We start from the raw sequence: 22,000 nt of genomic DNA on the forward strand, positions 1-22,000 counted from the left end.
CTGTTTCGCTCAATTCTGTAAGTTTTGAGTCCTGGTCTGAGAGGAAGAATTTGGACAGTGTCTCACATTTATGTCACTGAAGCATTTATGAGATGCATGTTACTGCCGAGAGGCATGAAGGATTGCTTTGGGGTTGGAGCTGACCTTGGTGTTTTTGATTTTTCTAGGGTATCCAAGGACCTTCTGGACCTCCAGGAGCAAAAGGGGCTCCAGGCGACCCGGCAAGTGTCTTATCACTCTCTCTTCATCTGTCTTCCCTTGCTCACACACAGACACTTCATTTCTTTCTCTGTCTGTCTCTTCCCCACCACTTATTCCCATTCCCAGCTTCTCTGTCCTTGCCAGCTCCACCGTGGTCAGAGATGTGAAAGACTTGGCTAGTGTCCTAGGAGGCATGAGGAAAGACAAGGTCAGACCCCTGAAAAGCAAAAGGGGGCTGTGGATCAACCAGGGAGAGTGTAGGATACAGCCTGGGCTGGATTTCGGAAGGGAAGGGAGAAAAAAAGGGCAAGGTTTGGTCTGGGACATGGTCAGATGTAACAGGAGGAGTTGGACTGGACTGGTAGGGAGAGTGGAAGGGGGACCAGGAGGGAGGCTGATGGTCAGAACTGAGCCCACAGCTTTGGGGGAGGCACTGGAGATGACAGGTGAAGACACAGACCTGAAGGAGGGCCAACAGGACCACCAAAGCAGGAAGAAGGGTCATCTCCTGCTCTCTGTGTCTGTGGGGACTGCCCGGAACTGTTAAGGTGCCTCAGCACACCCATTGCTGGCCTCTCCATCTCACTGGCCATCTCTTGCACACTGCATAGCTCTGCTGTGATGTGGGAGGGAACTGCTGTTTTGTCTTACAGACCATGGAAGCGATGGCCCTTCAGAAATGAAAACAGTTGTATGAAAAGAGCCTTGTGTGTCTCTCTTTCAGGGTCCACAAGGACCACAGGGGCCACCTGGGCCTTTGGGAGAAATCGGGCATAAGGTAGGTCTGATCTTTGCTCCTATTTGTTTTCCGCTTGCATCAAGAGTAGCAGGACTGAGAGAGGAGTAAATGTGCAGAGGTGCATCCTCCCACACCTGGGGACATGAGCAGGAAGGATTTCCCTCAAGTCTGAAAGTCAACTTCCAAAGCAAATGGTGAAAATCAGAAATTCAAGCATCATTTTCATCACAGGCCATAGACACCCAGTTGGTAGATGTGCAGACCCATCTTCACAACAAGAGAAACATTTCAAAGCTGACCACACTGACACACGAATCCCAGGCATGGCTCTACGACCACACCAGGGACCACCTTTCTGCACTAGGGTGCAGAGTCAGGGACCAAATACAACAACAATTCAAACTGAAAACTAGTCTCTCCCACTCCCCGGTGCCGTTGCTGACAAGACAGTTTTGTCAGCCCGCCTGGACTGCTGTGGCAGTCCCGTCACCAGCCGCTGCAGCCAGTGGAAGAAGCTCAGAGAAATGTCTTTGCGGCTGACTGTGCTTTTGGGTCGCCGTTGCCATGAAGCAGTGGCACAAACACACCATAACCAAAGCAGCAGCAGCTGCCAAATGGTGGCCCGATGGCGTGCAGGAGATGCCTCCATGGTTTCCCCCTAAATTGTCTGCAGTCTTGGCTTGATTTCACTCCCCTTGAAGTATTATAGTCTTGGCTGCGTGTACCAGATGTGCCAGTTCCCCTTGGGTAGCTCCTTTCTGTAGGTCCCGAGCTGTAATATAGATAATGATGTTTCGCTTGGTCGTGAAAACAGCAGCGAAGGTGCCTTTTAATGCAGTCTACTGCAAAGTGTATGAGTCATGAAAGTTTCCATTCTCATGGCTGCAAGACTGGATGGAGCAAGCTCGCAGCGTGGTAAACCACACTGGGGAGCTGGAAAGCTGCTACCGAGCTACTCTGGATGCTGCCAACCAAGAAAGTACAGAGCTTTATTCAAATCTGTGACTCTTCCAGGAGCCTTTCTGTGCACTGGCACCTCTGGAGAAACCAAAGCAGGATTTTTGCTTTCATTGGAGCTTGAATTTTCTCATTGCGTGACTTGACCACTTGTTCGTAAACCCAACACGCACCCTGCTCCCTCCTCTGCTTGAATCCATTTCAGGAAGCCAGGAACTGGCTTTATTCCCTGGGCAGCCGAGTGCTCCCTTGATTATGTGCTCTTTTTTCCCTTTATTCCTAACTGCAAGGAGAAGGGAGATTGTTGTCATAAGTAAACAAACCACTCAAATCCTTTTAAAGACAAGCTTTGCTGTCCCATCCTTGGGCTCGTTTCACAGATTATCATTTTCCATGCTTCCCAGAAGTAGTAGAAAATGTACGAAGATTAAAGCTCCCAACTGATCTCTGTACCAAAGGTATCTAATGAACGTGACCTCTCTATTGCAAGGCCGCATGTGGCAGCTGGACACCGAGTAACAGTTCACAAGGTCATTCTCTCATCTTCCCTCTTTCTATCTCACTTTCCATAGTTTTCCGGGCCAAGCACTTGTTTTCGGCTCTCTGAGGGATGCCAAGCCCCTCCGCTCAGATAGACAGGGCCGTGTTATCTCATCTGTCAGCTGCTTTCTTTCAGCCTGGCAGCAGCCCTGGGCTCTGGGTTTCTGGTCCAAGCCCAGTTGTTGGCGTTAGGTTGTTTGCTGGCCCGTTACAGCCAGAGAAAGCAGGTGATGAGTGTCAAGGCTAATCTGGCCAAAGTTTGTGCGGGAGGGTTTGGTGTAGCCTTGATGTTCTTGGCTCCCGTTAGCTGTCCTGGAGCTGGCAGCACCGTTACCTGGCTCTCCGGGAACGTGGGGCCAATGGCTCAGCTTGAGGCTGTGGCATCTGGGGCAGCTGCTCCTGCAAAGGAGCAAACCCTGCGGCTGCGTTAATGCTTCGCCCTAACGAGGCTGGTGGCGCGGAGAATGTGCTCACACCAGCGGTCATGGAGAAGGGTGGTTGTAGGAAGCAGCGAGCAGGGAGCAAGAGAACAGCTGAACATTTTTTGTTATCTGCTGTATCAGCCAACCTGCTGGACCCTTGTGAAGGGCTTTCAAGTTTAATTCTGGACCTTTTCCCTTCTTTCCTAACTAGTCCCAGTGCTGCTCCACGGCGTGGTTACTAACCTTAGAAAGCAGAGGAGTTGGAAGGAGTTGGAGAGAGGCGCTTGGCAGGGGCAGCTGGGGGGCTGCCGCGGGGCTGGGGAGAGGGGAGGCGTGAGAGACGAGCAGAGCCCTCCCAGGAGCCAGGCACGAGGGGTACCGGGCCTCTTTGATGCTGCGTACCCTGGGCCAGCTCTGGGGAGGTAATTACATCGCAACCAGGGCTCCGCTGTCCCGGGAGGGCTCTGCTAAAGGAATTATGTCTTTGATCTTGCTTTCTACTTGGTTACAATGGGTTTTTTCATTATCTTTTTTTTTTTTTTCCAGGGACCGCCTGGCTCAATGGGACAACCTGGCCTCACAGGTGAACCTGGCATGAAGGTAAGAAAAACCCTTAGTGCAGTTTCTCTGTCCAACCAGGGGGATAACAGCAATTCCCGGTACTGCAGGACTGGGTAATGTTGCGGGTTCACCCTCCAGCAGCCAAATCAAACAGCATATTCAACAAAAGCTAAAGTTTAAAAAATAAAATCAGGTTAACTGTAAGGCCTCGGTTACAAATTCCTAAGCCCCGTCCTGCGGGGGGGAGGCTGTCGGTGCTGGGCAAAGCACCGTCCCAGGGGTCTTCTGCCTCGAGAGCTGTGAAGGACCTTGGAAATGAAGCTCAACTCTTTTGCAGATCCGAAATCTGAGTGGAGAGGGGAGTCCTTGAGACCCAGAGATCCAGGCAGCTTCTAATTTGAAACAAGAAGAGTCTTAGGAAGGTCCCAAACTTAAAAATACCCTCAGACAAGGTCCTGCCACAGTTTCCAAGCCTCAGCTCTGTGGGGACTGAACTCCTCTAATGGTTATGGGGGAAGGGTGCCCTGCTCCAGAGCCATGAATGCACCTTCTTGTCCACATGGAAAGGCCTGTAAAAACCATCTCTTTGTTTGAATAAGATCCCTGTGCTGAGCAGCTCAGAGGGGTTTTTATTTTATCCTCGCCCCCTTTCCGCTTGGTTTGAAGGTTCGCTCCTGTGTGCAGAGCTTTTGAACACACTCTATGTGGGGATTAAATGCAATTTCCTCTTTGCTGTTCTTCGCTCCCCACCCCCAGCCCATCCTTTGCCATGTTTTCCTTGGCAAATCTTCTGACACTTCACTGGAGCTACCGTGTCTTTGGCATCCTGATAGTGCACGAGTGTTTCAGCTCCCGTGCTCCTGGCTGCCCTCCTCGGGAACAGGACACAATGATTTGCACAAACGTCCCTTTACTCGCTGTCAGTGCAACACGTCCTTGCTGGGGGGTCAGAGAGCGAGAGTCCCATGCTGGGACAGGCTGCGGTTGCTCCGGACGGTCATCACTCGCAGTTTGCTGTAAGACGAGATGTATGGATAGGTCAAACCTTTTTCTCCTTCTCCCTCTGCATTTCCCAAGCTCTCTGTCCTGCAGAGCAGCTAGCTTGGATGGGCACACATGGGAGGTAGCTACCCTACGGCCGTTGTGCAACCTCGCAGCCTGTCGCCAAGATCCGTTTGTTTGCCAGCTCTAGGCACCTTCAGTTCATTTATTTTGGTGCCATCAAAGATTCAGGTTCTTTTCCACCCTCCTCAGTCACGCTGGGGCTCAAAGAGCTGTCAGCTTTCTTCTTCCTCGCTCGGCTGTGTCTGCCGCACTGCACCCAGCATTGCTGCTTTTCCTGCCAAAGGGCCGTGCCAAGGGAATGCCTTCTGGCTCTGCAGCTGCAGGCAGCACAAACCGCTCCAGGACCCCTGTCCTGTTGAGCATCATTGCAACAGAACCCGCGAGGTGTGCAATGGCCTTCCGCGAGCAGAGGCGCCGGTGATGCCAGCCTGTCCTTCGGACCCCCTTGCAAACTGAAGTGAAGGTGTTTGTGTGGGAGAAGGAAACAAAAGGTCAAAATGAGGGGTGCAATGGGAAGCGCTTCATGCTCACTTGCTGTCCATAAACAGCTTGTCTCCATGTCTGTGGCTGCTTCTTTGTAGGGTGATCCTGGCCTGTTGGGAGTCCCTGGAGAGCAAGGTCTCGTTGGCCAAAGAGTAAGTATGGTCGCCTTCTGGTAGGACTTCTCTGCTGTACCAGTTCCCCAGAGGATCCGTTCCCTGTCCCCCCACAGCCTGCGCAGACAGACCCTGCTCCGGGCATCCCGTAATCCTCATGGCCCTTGTTTCTTCTGCGGCTGGTAGAAACACCATCCTCCCAGAGCCTGTCAGCTTGAGCTCACCATCTTACGTGAGCCGCTCCGATGCTACAGTGCCGTTTGCAAAGTGCTGCGCCGACCTCGCGGATGAAAGGGAACAGACCCGTGCTGTTCCCCAGCCGGTGCAGTCCGCACGGGGCAGGGAGAGGCTGGAGCAGAAGGCGGGCATTAAGCAGGGAAACACTGGCTATACTGTGCACGCGTGGGAGGGAGCCAGGGATGGGATGAATGCACGGATTGAAGCCGGCAGTGGCTCTCATCCCTTCTCAGGACTAAGGTCAGTGGTTGGAGCAGGCTGGGGAAGCCCCAGGTTAAATGAATACAGACTGAGCCCCTTTTTCACTCACAAGAGTCTTCCCACAGGCCAGCAGCGGGGTCTGGGGAGGAGAAACTACGGCTCAGAATAAAGCAAGAGGCTGAACTCCTGCTCTTGCTCCAGGAAGAGCTTGTTCAGCGTTAGGGTATGAGGCTGGATATGTGTCAGTGCAGGGCTGGGCTCCTGTCACTGCAGCCCGACTCGCTGCCACGAGTCAGCTGCCAAAAGCCTGGCGAAAAAAGCGTGTTTGGGCACAGCCTTATGTTGCTTGCTTCTGTCTTGCAGGGAGAATCAGGGCTGGAAGGGGACAGCGGGCCACCCGGGCCGGACGGTGTCAAGGTAAACCTCACACTCATGGCACGTTTCAGCTCTCATGCACATCTCCATGCACTCAGGCCCCCGTAGCTCCCGGGGCAGGCTGAAGCCAAGGAGGTTATTGGGTTCTCTGTACAATAAGCCTCTGCCCTGCTCCCTGAAAGGATTTTTTTTTTTTTTTTTTTTTTTTGCAAGCCCACATAATGAACTTCTCCTGTTTCACTCCTCTACCCACATTTTTGGCATCTGATCAAATCTCCACAAAGGTCAACTTCTTCAAAATATAGTTTCCAACAATTTGTCTGTTTTATTTGAGTCTTTACAGATTAAATTTCCAACTAATCAGGAATTCCTGGGCCTGCTAGGGGAAATCAAGAATTGTCCATCACTTTCCCCTGCACCACTGACCAGAACATTGTTAGCAAGAAACCAGATCCCCTTCCTCTTGGCAAAGCCCCAGGTGCTCGCTCAGGGCTTGCACTGCGCTCTTTATCTAGCTGCTGTGAGTTTGCTACCTTGCCTTTGGAACAGGACTCTGATTTCTGTCCCTGCGCAGCCGGCCTTTCCAAACAGGCCAACAGTTTTGTTCCATGGAAAGAAAAAGCAGCCGGTCCCACAACAATTAAACTCTTTGCCATGCGTCTCTACTTCTGCTTATCGCTCAATGTTAGACCAAAAGACTCTTCCTTAAAGACAGTCAAGACCTCTGTATTCTCTTGTCACCGCTAACTGTCCCCAAGAGTTCTTGAACCAAACCAGATCTTTTCAACCTCGGTGTGTCTCTGGACAGTAGAAGAGCCGCTGCTCGCTGGAGGAGCGTTTGTTTAACCAGAAGAGATGTTGCTGTGCTCTCACTAACGCAGGTGCAAGTGGAAAATGACTCTGTCGAGGCCAGTTGGTTGCACAAGTGTAGGTGCTGCTGCCAGAATTGGCCTTTTTGATTGTCTCCGTAAAACGTTGTGCCATCAGTTATAAGAACGGTGATTTGCCATGATCCCTACTGCTCAGACCGCAAATCCTTCACGGGGCAAGATGACACTGTTTCACAGTGTTTATTTGAGCCCTGGGCTGATTCCTGCTTGGCAGCAAGAGCCGAGTGGCTGCTCCACACAAACCCGTCCTATTAAAAATCGTTCAGCATCCCGAGCTCAGGGCTTCTGGGTGAGGCAAGGGAGACTTTCAGATCTCCTCTGCCTGTCTCACTCACGTGGGAGGTTCAGGCCTTATTGCAGGAGAAGCAAAGGGGTTCAGATTACCCTGTGTAATGGGGAAGTTCCTTCTCCTCCAGCCAAGATACTTAAAAAAAAAAAAAGAAACCTGGTTTTGCTCATTTTTTAAATGTCAAGTGTATTATGACTCATCCTCATTCATCCTTTTGCTTGCAGGCTCTCTTCCTCTCAGACTGCTGAAATATTAATGATGTAGTGGGGTTTTTTTCCTTGCAAGACCCGTGTGTAGTGGCCCATGTGTTGAGTGGGTATGAAAGGCTCCCACCCTCCTCTCTTCCACAGGGAGACAAAGGAGAGCAAGGCCTGGAAGGAGAGAAAGGAGAAAAAGGCAACGAAGGACTGAAGGGAAAAGAAGGGCCTCCTGGATATCCCGGCATCACAGGTGTCCGAGTGAGTCTGCGAAACCAGCCCGCTCGCCCCCGCAGCCGGTCCGTGGGTTTCCTGTAGGAACTCTAGTGCTCCCCTCCCCGAGCTGCACGGGCAGCCCTGTGTGTATCTCAGATCGCCAGGGTACGGTATTGGCCCAACACAGCTCCTTTGCCCTCCGTACGGCCATCTGCACTCTGGTTTCCAAATTAACACTTGCATTTAGCCCCCAAAAGATCAGCAGAGTGCTGCGTGTTCTTATCTAAATCCTTGCGTGCAAGGTGACAGCCTGAGCCCGGATGTGCAGCGCGTGCTCCCCAGCTCGGGCATCGGGGCACAGCTGGCACACACCGAACTCTGGGACGCAAAAGGCAAGCCAGCTCGTCTGAAAAGATGAGATCCTTTTGCAACAAGAGGACAAAAGAAAGTTTGCAGTCTTGTGTCTGGGAGGCTGGATTTCATTTAAACCCTAGCAAGAAATAAATAGACTCTTTTTTTTGGCTTTTTTTTTTTTTTTTTTGACAAAGGCAGTAATTAGTGTAGACATTAATATATTGTAACAGGGCATGCCATGTTGCAGCAAACACCTGGGGGCAGATTGAGAGAGAGATGCAGGCAGTGAACCAGGACACTCTGCTTAGGGCAGGAGGTTATCCGAGATGTGACTTGCTGCAAGTGTTGTCGTAAAGTATGTTATTTTTTGCGAAAAGCTACATCCAGGAGAAGGTTTGGTCTTTTAATTGGGATGCATACTTGAGATGTGGATCACTTCTCTGCTCTGCCATAGGCTTTGCATAGACTTTGGGACAGGTTGTGTAGCCTTGCTGTGCTTCTCTGCTGCGTCTGTACGATGGACCACCTCGCAGAGTATTAGGCAGGGATGTACGGGGGGGCTGCGAGGAGCTGAGTTTCCCCTGGCTGTCACAGCTGGTCTTGGCCCGGAGTTTGGAGATGGCCAGCTTTTGCCCTCTCTCACTTCTCTTTGATGATTACTTGCTTACATCTGTTTTTCCCTTCTAAAGTTTCCCCCTTAAATATAGAAAATAGAAAGAAGAAATGAGCAGAGATTTATTCCTGAATGCTCAATGAATATCCTAGGCTTGTCTGGTTCGCTTGGAGGTCTGATCTCAGTGCCATAGAAAGAAAAACCGTGATTCTGGCTCAGAGGTGAGAGCTGCGAACTGTGATTCTGGCTCAGAGATGAGAGCTGCGGGGCCGGAGGAGTCGGGCAGGGTCTGGCCTGGGGCTCCTGGGGTGGTGCCAGGCAGAGGATGGCTCTGCCCAGTGCCCCGGTGAGCTGCTCTGCAAGCCAAGTCAGGCCCTTCTGCTTGAAATGTGGAGTTTATCAGCTCGACGACATGATTTATTTGTTGTAATTATTGCTGTGGATCAAAGTTGTAGGACTCGCAAGGCTCTTTCTGTGAAGCGATAGCCCGGTCGAGCCGGATGCAGCCAGCCTGGCTGGAGCCACCGTGCTCACCTGTAGCACAAGTCTTGCAGCTTGTTCAGCTGGAGAACACGCCGTTCCCACCCCACGTGTCTCCGGGAGGCATGTGAGCATCCAGCATGTCAGAAGGAACGAGTAGACCAAGTCTGACCAAGTCTGATGGCAGCTCTGAAATCCCTGCCAGGGATGGGTGGGGGGCAGCAAGGCAGGCAGGTACCTCCGAGCACTGGGTGGATGCTCGATGTTGAAGCGTGTTGTTTTTCCTTTTGATGACATTGTGGCTGGCTAAAAGAAGGGCAGGGAGAAGGGTGTGAGGGGATGGAAGCAGCAAAGGGTCTGGATTTGTGTTATATTTGGGCTGAGGTTGTGATTTGAGCACTGACTTTACTAGAAAGTGGAAACATTGGCTTAATGCTACGGTGCAGCACCACAAATGTGCAGAATAAGGCTGTAGTCCTGCCCCGCATAAGGTCATCCTTGGCCACAGCCCCCTGTACCCACGGGGAGCTCTTTGCAGGATTGGCACCGTACCACGGGCGAGGGGTGGTCCCCAAAATCCCAGCTCCCTCCCGGCTGCAGGCTGGCATGGCTGGACAGCCGCCCTCAGCGCCCAGCCCTCCATGTGCTGTACTTCTGGCTGGTTCACGTGTTTATATTGTGCATGTTTTAAGAACCAATAAAAACACTAAAATCATGCAAAAGCCATATTAAGTTATAGAGTATAAAATACAGATTCTCTCAGACTCTGTCCCTGCTGTTTGCCAGCATGTGCCTGGGAACATGATGCCGTTTTCTGTTTTATTTAAAAAAAAAAAAAAAAAAAGAGTCAATAGAGCCAAGATTCCTGCTCATAATCACTCCCTTTTGGTTTTTTTTAACTGCAGAGTGCTATATTTCCATCTACTATTTTAATATATTTCTTCGTATATCCTTATGTCTAAACTCAAGCAGACTTTCAGAGACCTGCATAGGCTCCAGATAGCACTGTCCCCTCTGCCAAACGCCTGGCCGTTACCTAATGTATAGGCTGGTGTTCCTGTATTTGCTGAAGTAATTTAAAGATGGAAGTCCTCTGACAGAAGTACAAATAATTCCTCTCTTCCCATTTTTAATTTGAGACTTTTATCCTACCTTCCCATGGAGAAAATGTGCAAATATTAGTGGGATCTTCCTTAGATTTCTGCCAAGATAAATTTTACTGCTCAGAGATGCAAACCGCTAGAGATAACTGCAACCCCCTTCTTTTCAACTGAGGATTGGAACTTGGAATATAAAATGAACCCATCCTCTGCAAGACATGCCACAAAAGCCACCACAGGCACAACCCACCAGAGACGTGCACAATGGACAGAGGTTTTTATGGCTGCTGGACAAAGACAACAAAAATCTTGTCAGGGAAAGATCCTGAAGATAGTCACCCAAGGGCAATTGCCAGGGTTGCGCAGTGACAAACTCCTGTCCAGGATTTGGAGGGTGGCATGGAAATTGCATGGGGAAGGTGTGGAGGCACTTGCATTGCAGGGAGGAGGCACGTTGGGTTTGGGTGTGTTGCAGATACTCTGTGTTTACACATTACGCATGTTGCATATGGTTTTAATACATCTGATGTGATACTGTTACGCTGTCCAATACTCAGTTTAGATGGTTTTAAAGAGAACTTCATCTTTAGCTATTGCATCTTCAACTGGTCTCTCTTGGCATGACCCAGGAGTCGCCTGTGCTCCGCTGCATTCCTGCCTGGATCCGCTGTCTTTTCCCTGGGCTAGAGATGTTTGCTTCTGCTCCAATACTGTTGGGATACCCTGCTCATCTACAAAGGGGGAGATGTTAATGCTTCTGTGCGATTAGCAGGAGAGACACATAAACAAGGATCTGTCTAGTTACCTGTGCCAACAAACTGACCTCCGTCTGGGAGTGTGTAGCTCATCTGCTTCTGGAAGAGATTCATCGGAAGCTGATGCCCACCTGCAGTTGTGGACACAGAGACAAGCTTCTCCTATGCTGTAGCTTGGCCCTGTGTTGCCCTCAGCGACAGTACCTGGAAAAACGCTTTTCATCACAAGCGCCTGCAGCTACACCACTTCTTGAACATCTTTCCTTAACACTAAGAACATGTTTAGTCTTAATCTTTATTTTGCTTATGTCTGAAGGAATGTGACACTTCACTATCAAGTGTCCTCCTGAGAGATGTAGGAAATGAGGCATCTTATTGCTCTGAAATGATCTGGCTTTATTGCTGGTACAATTTCAGCCCATTTTGCACGCACTGGCCCGGGGCAAAGGCCTGGTGCTGGCAGCACCCCGTGTAGCCGCAGAGGAGGTAGAAGCAGGGTAACTTGGCAGGGCACGTACAAGCTCACGCACCACGTGGTGATGGGCCGGCGCAGTGGATGGAAAGGGGTTAGCAGTTCTTTGGTCTGCACAGTCGTGGAGCTCCCTGGGAGATGGCAGATGAAGGGACGTGCTGGATCACCTTCACAGGGGCTAAAGCTGGAGGAAGCATAAAGGATCTGTGCTGCCCTTCTGGGTCATGCAGACGAGAGACGCTCACCCAGCGATGGTTCCCTACAGCAGGGACAGGTCTGGCTTTACTGAGCAAGGTTTTATTTTCTAGAAAGCCATCCCGACGCTGATACAACATTGCCAACTGAGCACCACCAAACTTCTCTCAGTGCTCAAGAAACATTTTTCAAAGATCGTTAGCTTTAACTTGGCTCAGCCATTTCCAGTACTAACGTATCTGAAAACCGGTTTCCACTGTGGTTTTAAATCTCAAACAAAAGCAGCAGGGAGGCCCCAGCCGAATCTCCAGGGGTAGTTTGTGCATGTTTCAAAGCCAGTGGAGTTCAGCAAACAAACCTGGCAACTCAGATGGTCCATGAGTCTCACAGCTGTGGCTGGCAGGACTCGAGGCAGCTGCAGCTGAGATACACGAATATCCTCTATCTTTTGGTCACTTTGTCCAAGTTCACACTGCTCCGTTCAATTCCAGTTCCTGCTCAGCAGAGGAGTGGGCCAGTTGTTCCTCCGGTCATGAGAGAAATCAGAGCACCTGAAACACATAGCTGAATGCAAGATCCACTTGAGATTTCAAAAATCGCATCGGGGATGCGCACCTTTCCTGAGCTGCTGTGTCACATATCTCCTCCCAGTGGTTTCCATCTTCCTCTAATACAAACTTGTTGTCTTCACTTGATCTTGACTCTGTTTTGGACTTGGCCATTTGACCTCTGGTTGGCTTGTTTGAACAGTGAGCAGCTGATAATCTCCTCCCCTGGCAGAGCAGCAGGGACTGGTGAGGTATCTCCGTTCAGAGAGACTGGCTGGAGACACAGATCCTGGGTCAACGGTGCAGGGAGCAGGAGCAGTTGTTGTCCACTGGCGATCCAGACTTTCCGTACAGACAAGGATATGTCTCTGCAGTATGTGGGCAAACTGGAAGATACAACGGCCCGTTGAACCCTGGCAAGGCATCCATCAGCAATGCAAGTGTCGCGGTGTAGTTTGCCAAAATAAAAAGCTAATTTATTTGCCAACCTGTCACTGGGGGGGGGGGGGGGTTAGTGCCACGGAGCCTGAAATATCCAAACAGCTTTGTTGGAGAGTAATGTACGTTTACAAAGGATCTGGCTGCCAGTCAATCCTGCTCTTCGCAACAGAGGATGATAAGAGTCAGAGGTTGAAGTCAGTGGTGTGCAACCAGCAACCTGGACACAGGCAAGTGCTCCCTGAGAGTAACCCCCCCCCGAAAGTGCTCCTCTCCGCTGCTTCTCCTCTCCACCTACAGAAAGTACGGCATTTCCCTTCCCTCAGAGGACAACCGATCCGCCGGTGGCTCTGCGAAAGGCCCAAGCCAGTTGGCAGGAGGGAGGTGGTGGGTTTCCAGCTGCTCTCTGTAGCTGTGCACTGTGGTTTTCATAATGTGCTGGTCGTCATACAAGGCAGACATCTGATAGCGAGGTTTTTACAGTTCCAGGAAAGCAACTGGAGAGCCTGTAGGTAATGAAATACAACATGCTCTGAAACAAGAAAATCCCTCATTGTTCAGCAAAACTGGGAGCCGAGTTCTTTTCTTTTTCCACTTCCTTTTTAACCTGAAATCCTATCTGCAGTGTCATTCAAGCCACGTCAGGACTCGGAAAAGCTTTGAGCCAGATGCTCCAATGGTATAAATCGCCATAAACAATTACATCAGAGAAGATCTGGCTGCATGTGCCGGCCCTGCTGCGTGGTGCAGATGTGCACCAGCAGACCTAAAGAGCTCTCAGGGCTGGTAAATCCCTTTGCTCTGATACAACACGGTCGAAAGTCCTTTTGTTTGCTCTCCATGAGGGTAGAGTGACGGAGCTGGGATGCAGTGGAGATCTGAGAAGGTTTTTTGAGGGAACTCACAGTGCTTTGAAAAAGATAAAGCCACTGTCCAGCCCAGTATGGAGCACTGGGTGAACTTGTGGCTCTTGGCTCCACCGCTGTGGTCTCAGCCACATTGCTCCCCAGAGCGGGAGCAGCAACTCCACAGGCAGTGTTGGATGGTGGCCTGAGGACAGTATACTTCCCATTGTGGTGTTCTTTCTCCATCATCTACAGGCTACAATCCTGAAGTGGAAGGAGGACTTGCTGGCTGGGATGGACCTCCTGCTCTGAGCTAGTAGAGGCGCTCCAGACATGGCACGTGGGGTCAGAGCTGAGATGGGGCTGGTTTCAGGGCTCTGTAATGCCAGGGTGGAGCAGGAGCTCATTCTTATCTGACACGCTGCTCTATTACAAAGTTGGCCAAACATCACTTCCAGCAGAATTTGTCCCAGAGTGGTTTTTTTGCTCTTTGTTCTTTTCTGTTTCCTGCCACTGAAAACATGATTCAAAGAGTTTCTGCAACAAATTGCCTCACTCTGCTGTTGCTGAATCCAGCCGTTCCCTCTGAACACCTGAGCTCAGTGACGGCTGGCAATGCCACACCAGTTCCCTGGCTTTCAGCTCCTCGAAAACACCGAGGCTGCCAAAAGACGATCCTGGAATCACTTCTGGTTTTAATCTCTGCAGTCCATGCAGGAGCCTCTGCTTGTTTTGATAATGTGCTGAGCTGTTGTTTCCTGGAAAAGCTGTTTTTCTTGCCCTGGTCTACAGGCTGTCTGTGGAGCTCTTACTTGAAAGAAGTTCCTTAAACTCCCTCAACTGGAGAGCATGGGGTTACCCTCCAACTGAGTGACGGAAGGAATGGAGAATACTGGGCTCGGTGTGCAGAGGAGGGTTGTGACCGCCTGGCAGCGCGTCAGTGGTAACAGCGAGCTCCTCACACCCTTAGTCTAGGAAATTAATATTGTTACTCCTAATCTTGTCCTTGAATAACCCGTTAGCAGTAGAGGCACAAAGTAGTAAAGTGACTTGCCCAAGGCCATGCAGGAAGTCGGTTAGTGGCAGAAGAGGGACCAGGAGCTCCCCAGCCCAGCTCCTTGGAGTATCATTAATGGTGTGGGCCACGAGCAAAGCCATAAGCAGGTATTTGCCTTGCATCAAAAATCAAAGGGGAATAAAATTGCTCAGGAATGTAGTCAAACGTGCTTTGGGCTAGAATAGGGCCAGAGCAAGGGTCAGGGCGAGTGCCTCTCTGCATAGCTACAGTCCACAGGTCTCTCTCCTTCCCCTTCTAGAAGCAATGTGGTCATCCCTGGGGAATTTTATGGAGACATACATGCTGGATTTTGTTGTTTGGGAGATTTTATTGTGGGGTTTTTTTTCCCTTTGTCTGCTATTCTGTGACTCAGCCCACCAAATCCATTGAAACCTTTGGAGTGGACCACGGGTGTCTGTGAGCCCTGGGACTCCTGCAGGGAATCACAGAGCTTTCCCAGTCCCCAGGGAACCGCTGCTTGCAGCTACCGACCGAGGTTGCTCTCCTGCAGCCGAGGGGCCATTCGCCCTTGCAGAGAGTCGGCCAGCTCTGCCTGGTGTCTCTGCCGCTCGGGAAGGCAGGCTGATCCCAGCTGGTCTTCCTTTAGAGTTAATAGGAGTCAAAATGAGCCAGAATTTGAAATAAATCCCATTGACTTGGCACGGTTTCTTTCCTGACTCAGATGAAGGAGACGCACTTTTTGTGCAGTTACTCCAAGATTCCCCTCCTTATTGCAAGAGAGGATTTCATTCCCCTCCTCTTCCACACCCCAGGGCATCTATGTCCTTCAAAAGGAAGATATTAACCCTTAGTGTTTGGGGGAGGAAGAAAAGAGCACAAGTAGCACTCATTAGTGTAAATCCGAGTTATACTGCCCAAGTGCTCCGTCTGTTCCTTTCTTCCCAGTCGTCAGCTTCCAACACTGGCTAATTCTCTGGAGCATTTTGGTGTCATCATGTATGAAAGCTTCACAGCTCAGTGGGGATGAGGGCTTGCACTTTTCCTGCGCTTCCCACCTGCCCATCAAGCCTTCTGGTGGCACCTTTGCCTCCTGTGCTTCCTGAGAGATGAGGAAATAGAGGCAAAGAGGGGAGGGAAAGGGATTTTCCCAGAAATAACAAATTAGTGGCAGTTCAGGGCTATTGGATCAAACCAGACCAGCTCAGAGCACACAGCACAGCTCTGTGCGTGATTCTCTTTGCTGCCTCACTCTGTGACTGCTTAGAAAAAACAAGTTAAATAGACCTCCTCATCCACGAAACCAAAAGCGGCATATTTCAGAGCAACATCTGCCTGCAGATAAGAACTTGCACTGAAGCAGAGAGTTTGGGATACAAGATTTTGCTTTGGATTCCACATTTTCAGCTGAGGAACTCAGCTGAAAGGAAAGCCATAGTGACGCTATGGCATAGTCTTTCCCTCCGAGATCTTTTTATAGGACTTCCCCATCTCGCTTTTTCTTTGAATTCAGCCAGCCCGCTCTACCTGCGCTCACCACTCGGGTTTCCAGAAGCAGGAAGAGCCCATTACTTCCCAGTGATCCCAGTGAAGCCCTCTGAACCTCACAGTACAATCAGGTCTTTCTTCTCGAGAACAGTTGAGTCTTTCTTCATTCCCCATACTCATTCAGGAGCTGCTGCCCTGTCTCCTCCCCTTCCAAACTACTGCTAGGCAGAGTGATTATGAAATGTGTTTCTCATAAATCCGAAACATTTATGTCTTCAAATGCCCGGCCCCAATAATCCCACTAATTTCCTGAGTGCTTGTGAACTGTCCTCCATGGGGGGAGGCTTCTCTCGATCAAAGTTTATTAAGTAGAGGTTCTCATATGGAGACATTGCTGAGCAGTAGGAAATGATATGGGGATTTTTCATTTCCCTTTAAATGATCTCACTGGCTGGGGCCTGAACAATATGGGCATGGTCATCCTATGTTTCGTGCTTCCTACCTTTATTGCTGCTTTAGCTTTTCTGTCCTTTCTCCATCCAGTGCCTCAAACTATCACCTCTTTTTTTTTTTTTTTTTTTTCTGTCACCATTGGCACTTTCTTTTCTTTACTCTGCATTCTGGTTCTTCTATTTCTTCCTGCCTCATTTTTGGTAAGGAGACCTCAGACCTTCATTTACTGACACCCAAAAAATCTGAAAATACGCTCCTGCTCTGTGACAGTCCTTGAGTAATCCGGAACGTGCCTGAGACAGGCTTTGGGAAGCTATCTCGTCAGTCCTGTGCCCTCGTAGAGCTTTCCTCCTGTGCCGTGCTGTAATTCTGCAAGCAAAGCAGAAACCTGTCCTGAAGTGCCAAGAGCCACAGTTCCCCTGGAGTCAAACCAGGATGGTGAGTCACGTCTCGGTAACCACTTCCCCGGATCTGTTGCATAGCAGAGCATCACTCAGTGCGGGGGAAGTTTGGGTCTGGATTTTAACACTGCTTGTTGTTTGGCTCCATTTGAGGCATATCTCCCTACAGTTTGTTCAACTCCCTTATTTTGTTTTTCTGGATGTTGCTGGCGTAACATAGATTTCAACTGTTGATGTCTTGAGAATTTAAAGCCGGACTGGTCATCTATTTGCTCCCAATAAATGTTACTGCCGTGCCCTGCAAGACACCTGACTTTGCTCCCAAGGCCGTCAGCAGCTGAAAGTCCCTTTTTTCCTTACAAACTGATCAATTTGCATTGGAAAATAAACATCCAGCTTTTCCCTTAGGATAATATCTATGGCTATATAATAAGATTGGGTCCTTACTGAAGCTGGGAATGAAATTTTAAATATGCTAGACCTAGGATAATAATTTTTGGCTTTCCTTGGATATTTTGGCATACCTGAAGGCACGTGACTTTGTAAAACCGCTGCTTTCCACTGTCCCTGGTCACAAATACCATCATCTTCCGGACATACCGATCTGCTTAGTGAAGACTGCAGTGTATAAAGAGGAATCACCATTTAAAAATAACCCCGCTCATGGAAGAAGCTTGGTAAGAAGATTTGTTTTCCCAGCAAACCAGTAACCCAAAGCATATAACATAATGTGTACAAAACCTGAGACTAAAAGCATCGAGTGTTTAGTGCCTTGATACACTAACCCAACTGATGTGAATCTAGCAAAAAGAACTTGGCATTAATTATTCTGGTGTATAGGCTTTTGTACATTTTCTGCCCCCATTGCCATCTCTGCTAAAGAGAGTAGGAACCCTAGGAACTTCACATCGCAGTGAGAGAGATATGAAAAGATGCTACTTTCCTGATGTATTTTGGAGACCCCAGATGAAGTTACAATCTCACTGAATTTTATTTTTATAATTTTTGTTTTCCCCCTGTTCTGGCTCTGATTTTTCCATCCCTGTACAGACGAGTCAGAAGAATGGAGAGGAAAAGAATCTCATTTTTTTGAAGGCTACCAAAGTTGTTGCTGGGCTTGTTATTGCCTGTGTAATGTGTGGCATGTAACAGTGCAGTGATTTCTGGGAATCGTGCAAACCACTGCATATGTGCCCAATGAACGTCTGGGATTGCAACAAACAGCAACCACATCTGGAACATCCCAAGCAGAGATATCACATATCTGGGAACCCCAAACAAGTGTGGAACTGCCTCTAAATTCATCTGGGCAAAATTCCTGTGCAGTTGGAGAAAGCACATCCAGGAAAATCAGACATATGGTAGGCTTCCCGCTCACCAGCAGAGCTCTGCTGGCCTAAGTCCTAGAAAGCGTGCTGGTAGAGCACAGAAATATCCTTCGCTGATAGAGCTTACTCCATTCGAAGAGGTGACTCAGGCTGCAAGATCCAAGCCACGTCTCTGCTGATGGTGTCGCCAGCACAGTTTGACCCATTTATTTATACCAGCAAAGCTTTTAACCAGCAGACAAGAGCTAACAACAGTGAGGGAGGCTCAAAGGAAGGTCTTTGTGGTTTACTGCGAGTGACAGCTGGTCTCGCTATCAGTGACAAGAGTTGGAGATGCTGCCAATTTTTTTTTCTTCGGCAATGAAGAAGGAGCCACACCCCAGCTGGAGGAGGACCCAGGAGAGCCTTCTGGAGTAGATGAACGTCCCTGCTCAATGAGGCCAATGCGTCATAAGGGGAAAAGCTGGTACAGGCAGTTTATCAGAGCCCATATCAGTGTTTGGACTCCACCAACAGGGAAAGACAAGCTGAAGGAACCCAGAGAAAGCTGAGACCCTGTTTGAACACAGCGCAGTCTTCTGTGGATCAAGTTGATTTTTGTGAGCAGGGCCTGCACTGTCAAAGTTGGGTTTATGTTTTGGTTTTGTCCCTCTCCCAGATGAATCTAACCCTACGTTTGTACTTCATGACTGTGGGTACAAGCATGAACTTGAATGCTGGCAGATTTTAGGAGCGCTGCAGAAATTTTGTTTCTCAGATGGGAAGATTTAAGACCCGAACCTGTCTTCTCAAAAAGCAAAGACATTTACCAGTACAGAATAGAATCAAGTTTCAGTCATTGCTTCCATGGGAGATGTATCCAGGTGAGGGGAACCAGGCTGTGCTTCAAACTCTTCTGAAGTAGCTGCAAGATCCCTGTGACCTCCCCTGTGAAGAGGGTCCATCTGCCCTGCACAAAGGGTTCATCTCATCAATGCGCTGGTCTCTGCATTTTTTACAGACGGTGCAACGCATCCTCATCCCAGGGATGCGCTGTTTCAAGAGCTGTTACAGCACAGCAATTCAGGAGCACATCTGAGTGTGCAAAATGACTCTGCTGGAGAAGATCAAGATCTTGGCCATCACCAGGGCCAAGAACAGATTTAGCTTAAAACAGGCTTTCTCCTATTTGCAAAAAATATATATTTTTGCCCATGCTTCCAAAAGATCTTAGTGCACAGTCCGGGGAGACTGATGGAAAAACACTGCACAACTAATTAGAAATCCCAGTTGTGTCTTTATTCATTCACGTATTGTTTAGATGGTAAACTTTTGTGAGTGATTCCACTATTCACTCTCCAAATTTTCAATCCATTAAGCATTACGTTACTGCTGCAGAACAGGGTCTGTGAGCGTTATTGCTGCTTTGCTACACACATCATGATGGATACGTGGGGACGCTGAGGGACCTGGCACCAGGTCCAGTGGTGAGCTCCTGCAGAGCTGGGTGGGGATGGCCATTTCCCAGGCTGATGCTTTCATGGGTGAGGATTTCTCTGTACTCCTGTCAAAAGTGTAAATCACGTGGGTGACGCTGGAGGCTTGGCATCCACAATTCATCGCATGTTGTGGCTGCTTGGCGTCTGTGGGAAAATAATTCCAAAAGTGATCTCTTGGAAAGTGGCAGCAAAACATAGCAAACAAAAACCCCGAGCAGTATGGAGGAGACAACAGAACAGGACTTGCACGCTCCTCAGCAGGGACCCATCCATTGTGAAGCTCTAATAGTGTTGGCAAGGTGGGCTCTTGAAATGTTTGAGTTGGGTCAAATGGAGCTATTCCCTTGGGGCAGTGAAGAACTGGCACAATTCTTGAGGGCTATAAGAAGTCTGAATTGCTCCTTTGTGTTAAGAGCAGGCACTTATGAGGCCCACGTTTCAGATCAGAGTGAAAACCCTCCAATATGGCCAGCTTTAGAAGTTGCTTTTGTTCAGCTGAGGCTGATATTTTTCTGCAACATCAACGGTGGTGAAAATGATACCTTCTTAACTGGGCGGCAGGAGAGCAGAAGGAGAGATGCCGTGCTGGTGTGTAGATGCTGTTGAAAAGTTTGCCGCAACTGCCAAAAAGCATGAGTTATTTTCTTCAGTGATATTTCTGCTTCTTTCTGTCAAATCCAAAGTATGTTGTCTGCCTTGCAGCCAACGGGGTCAAACAGTGAAAAAATGAACTCCCTGGGCTCCCTAAGGAGAGCGTGCTATACTTAGTTGCTCGTCACAGCTGATTGCTGCTGCGTGCATGCAAGGAGGGGCGGCAGGTTCTGCTGCACGAGGCACCCGTGCTCGGTGCACAAAGCAGGTCAGCGTTTCTGTCTCTCGTTGCTCTGGCTCCCACCCGAAGTTTTGCATCCCACTCCATTTCTAGATGCCTGGTCAATATATTGTGTTTTCTATGTGCTGTGTGTTGCAGTAATGACGATACAAATCGAGGGAAGGGTTTTTTGCACTGTCAGCAGAAGGCTGTGCGTGGCAGGTAGATAGAAAATTAAACCACTGCCTGTTTTCACAAGGTAAAAATACTGAGAACGGCTGTTGAGGCGATGGTTCCACTGCCGGTATCCTAAAACCATATAAAATTATTGATATCCAATTCAGTGCCGTAGCTGATGGTGACAGGTACAACTCTGTGTGTGAAGCAGCGGTGCACAGGTGGCAGCTCTGTCTGCAGACCAGAGGAAGCCTTTTGTGGGGAGCAGGGTAAACGTGTTTTCCGCGTTTCAGCCCTTCCTGTAGCAGCGGCTGCGTACGTACCATTTTTCAGTTCCATGGGTGCCTTCTTCAAGGAGCACTTCTGAGCTCTCTCTTTTGCACACTTGAGGACAGATGGACACATCAGATGGCAGTTTTCCATCACCTGCCTGTCTTTGACATGTGATCTGAAGATGAAAAATACCACCTTTCAGCCACGTTGCCCTATAGTCTCCTGAGCACAGAGACCTTTCCGCCTTTAAGCAATGAGGTTTTCTTCTCCATGTGTTGGAGCAGCTCAAGAACAAGCTCAGCAATACTCCAGCTGTAGTACCTGTGAATCATGGCGTTACCTGCATGAATTCCTAGCCTCCTTGTTGGCTCCCATGGGAATAGGATGGGTGAGGACGCAGTCAGGGTTCATTGTACCTGGGAAGTGGCCTGGGGGGTGGCTGGTTGGGATGGGACTTCTTTGCTTTCCCATTCAAACAGCTTTTTTTTCTTTCCTAGGGACCAGAAGGGAAACCAGGAAAACAGGGAGAAAAGGGCAAGCCTGGCCAGAAGGTAGGAACATCTCCCGTTGATAACATCTCCTCTGGATCTCCCTTTCTTTGCTCATCTTTGATACTTATCTGGAGAAGCAGTTTTGTCCTACATTAATGCTAGTGCTTTTGTTCTGCAGGGCAGCAAGGGCTACCAGGGGCAGCTCGGCGAGACAGGATCTCCAGGGAAGGAGGGGCCAAAGGGGAACCAAGGCCCTAAAGGATCCCGAGGTACCCTGGGACCTATGGTGAGAAGAGCTCTGCAAATGGTTGAACACAACATGCAGAAACATGACTAGCAGTGGTGGGCACAGGCCTGAATGAAGCAGAGTCCAGCAGAGGCTTCAGAGCACAGAAAGTGAAATGATGTTAGATGGGTTTAATGGACCAAAACAGCTTAACTCTTGCTCTGAGCAGCACAGGAGACACTCCATAGTGGTGGCTGTGTTGATGCCCTGTGAACCCAGCTCACATTGCATCATGGCAGTTCTTCACAACCCCCTAGATGGACTGAAACATTGGGGATTTTTCTTTAGAAGGGAGTGAGCTGATAAGCTATTTTTTGCTAAGATCTTTCCCTCGGAGACTGCACACTCATGGCAAGAGTTGCTTCCAAGTCAAATTGTGTTGTTATAAGGAACTCTGCCTTGGACTAATGCCCTGTTTCTACACTCACTCTTGATCTACTTATCTAAAACACTTGCAGCAAGAAGAAATATAGCATGAGAAAGAGTTTGAGTTGGGGACTGAAGGTGAGGCTT

At 49.3% G+C, this 22,000-nt stretch overlaps 1 protein-coding gene across 1 annotated transcript in view; it reads left to right on the plus strand.

Moving 5' to 3' along the window:
• LOC129215463 (collagen alpha-1(XXVII) chain-like) overlaps positions 1 to 22,000 on the plus strand; it is a 162,588-nt gene that overhangs the window by 117,228 nt on the left and 23,360 nt on the right. The window contains exons 33-40 of the mRNA XM_054848650.1: positions 168 to 221; positions 926 to 979; positions 3,406 to 3,459; positions 5,067 to 5,120; positions 5,883 to 5,936; positions 7,424 to 7,531; positions 21,208 to 21,261; positions 21,380 to 21,487. Of these exons, the coding sequence (XP_054704625.1) occupies positions 168 to 221; positions 926 to 979; positions 3,406 to 3,459; positions 5,067 to 5,120; positions 5,883 to 5,936; positions 7,424 to 7,531; positions 21,208 to 21,261; positions 21,380 to 21,487 (540 nt within the window). The remainder of the gene's footprint in view (positions 1 to 167; positions 222 to 925; positions 980 to 3,405; positions 3,460 to 5,066; positions 5,121 to 5,882; positions 5,937 to 7,423; positions 7,532 to 21,207; positions 21,262 to 21,379; positions 21,488 to 22,000) is intronic.

The sequence above is a fragment of the Grus americana genome, chromosome 20, assembly GCF_028858705.1.
Source record: "Grus americana isolate bGruAme1 chromosome 20, bGruAme1.mat, whole genome shotgun sequence".
In the NCBI taxonomy this organism is placed as follows: Eukaryota; Metazoa; Chordata; class Aves; order Gruiformes; family Gruidae; genus Grus; species Grus americana.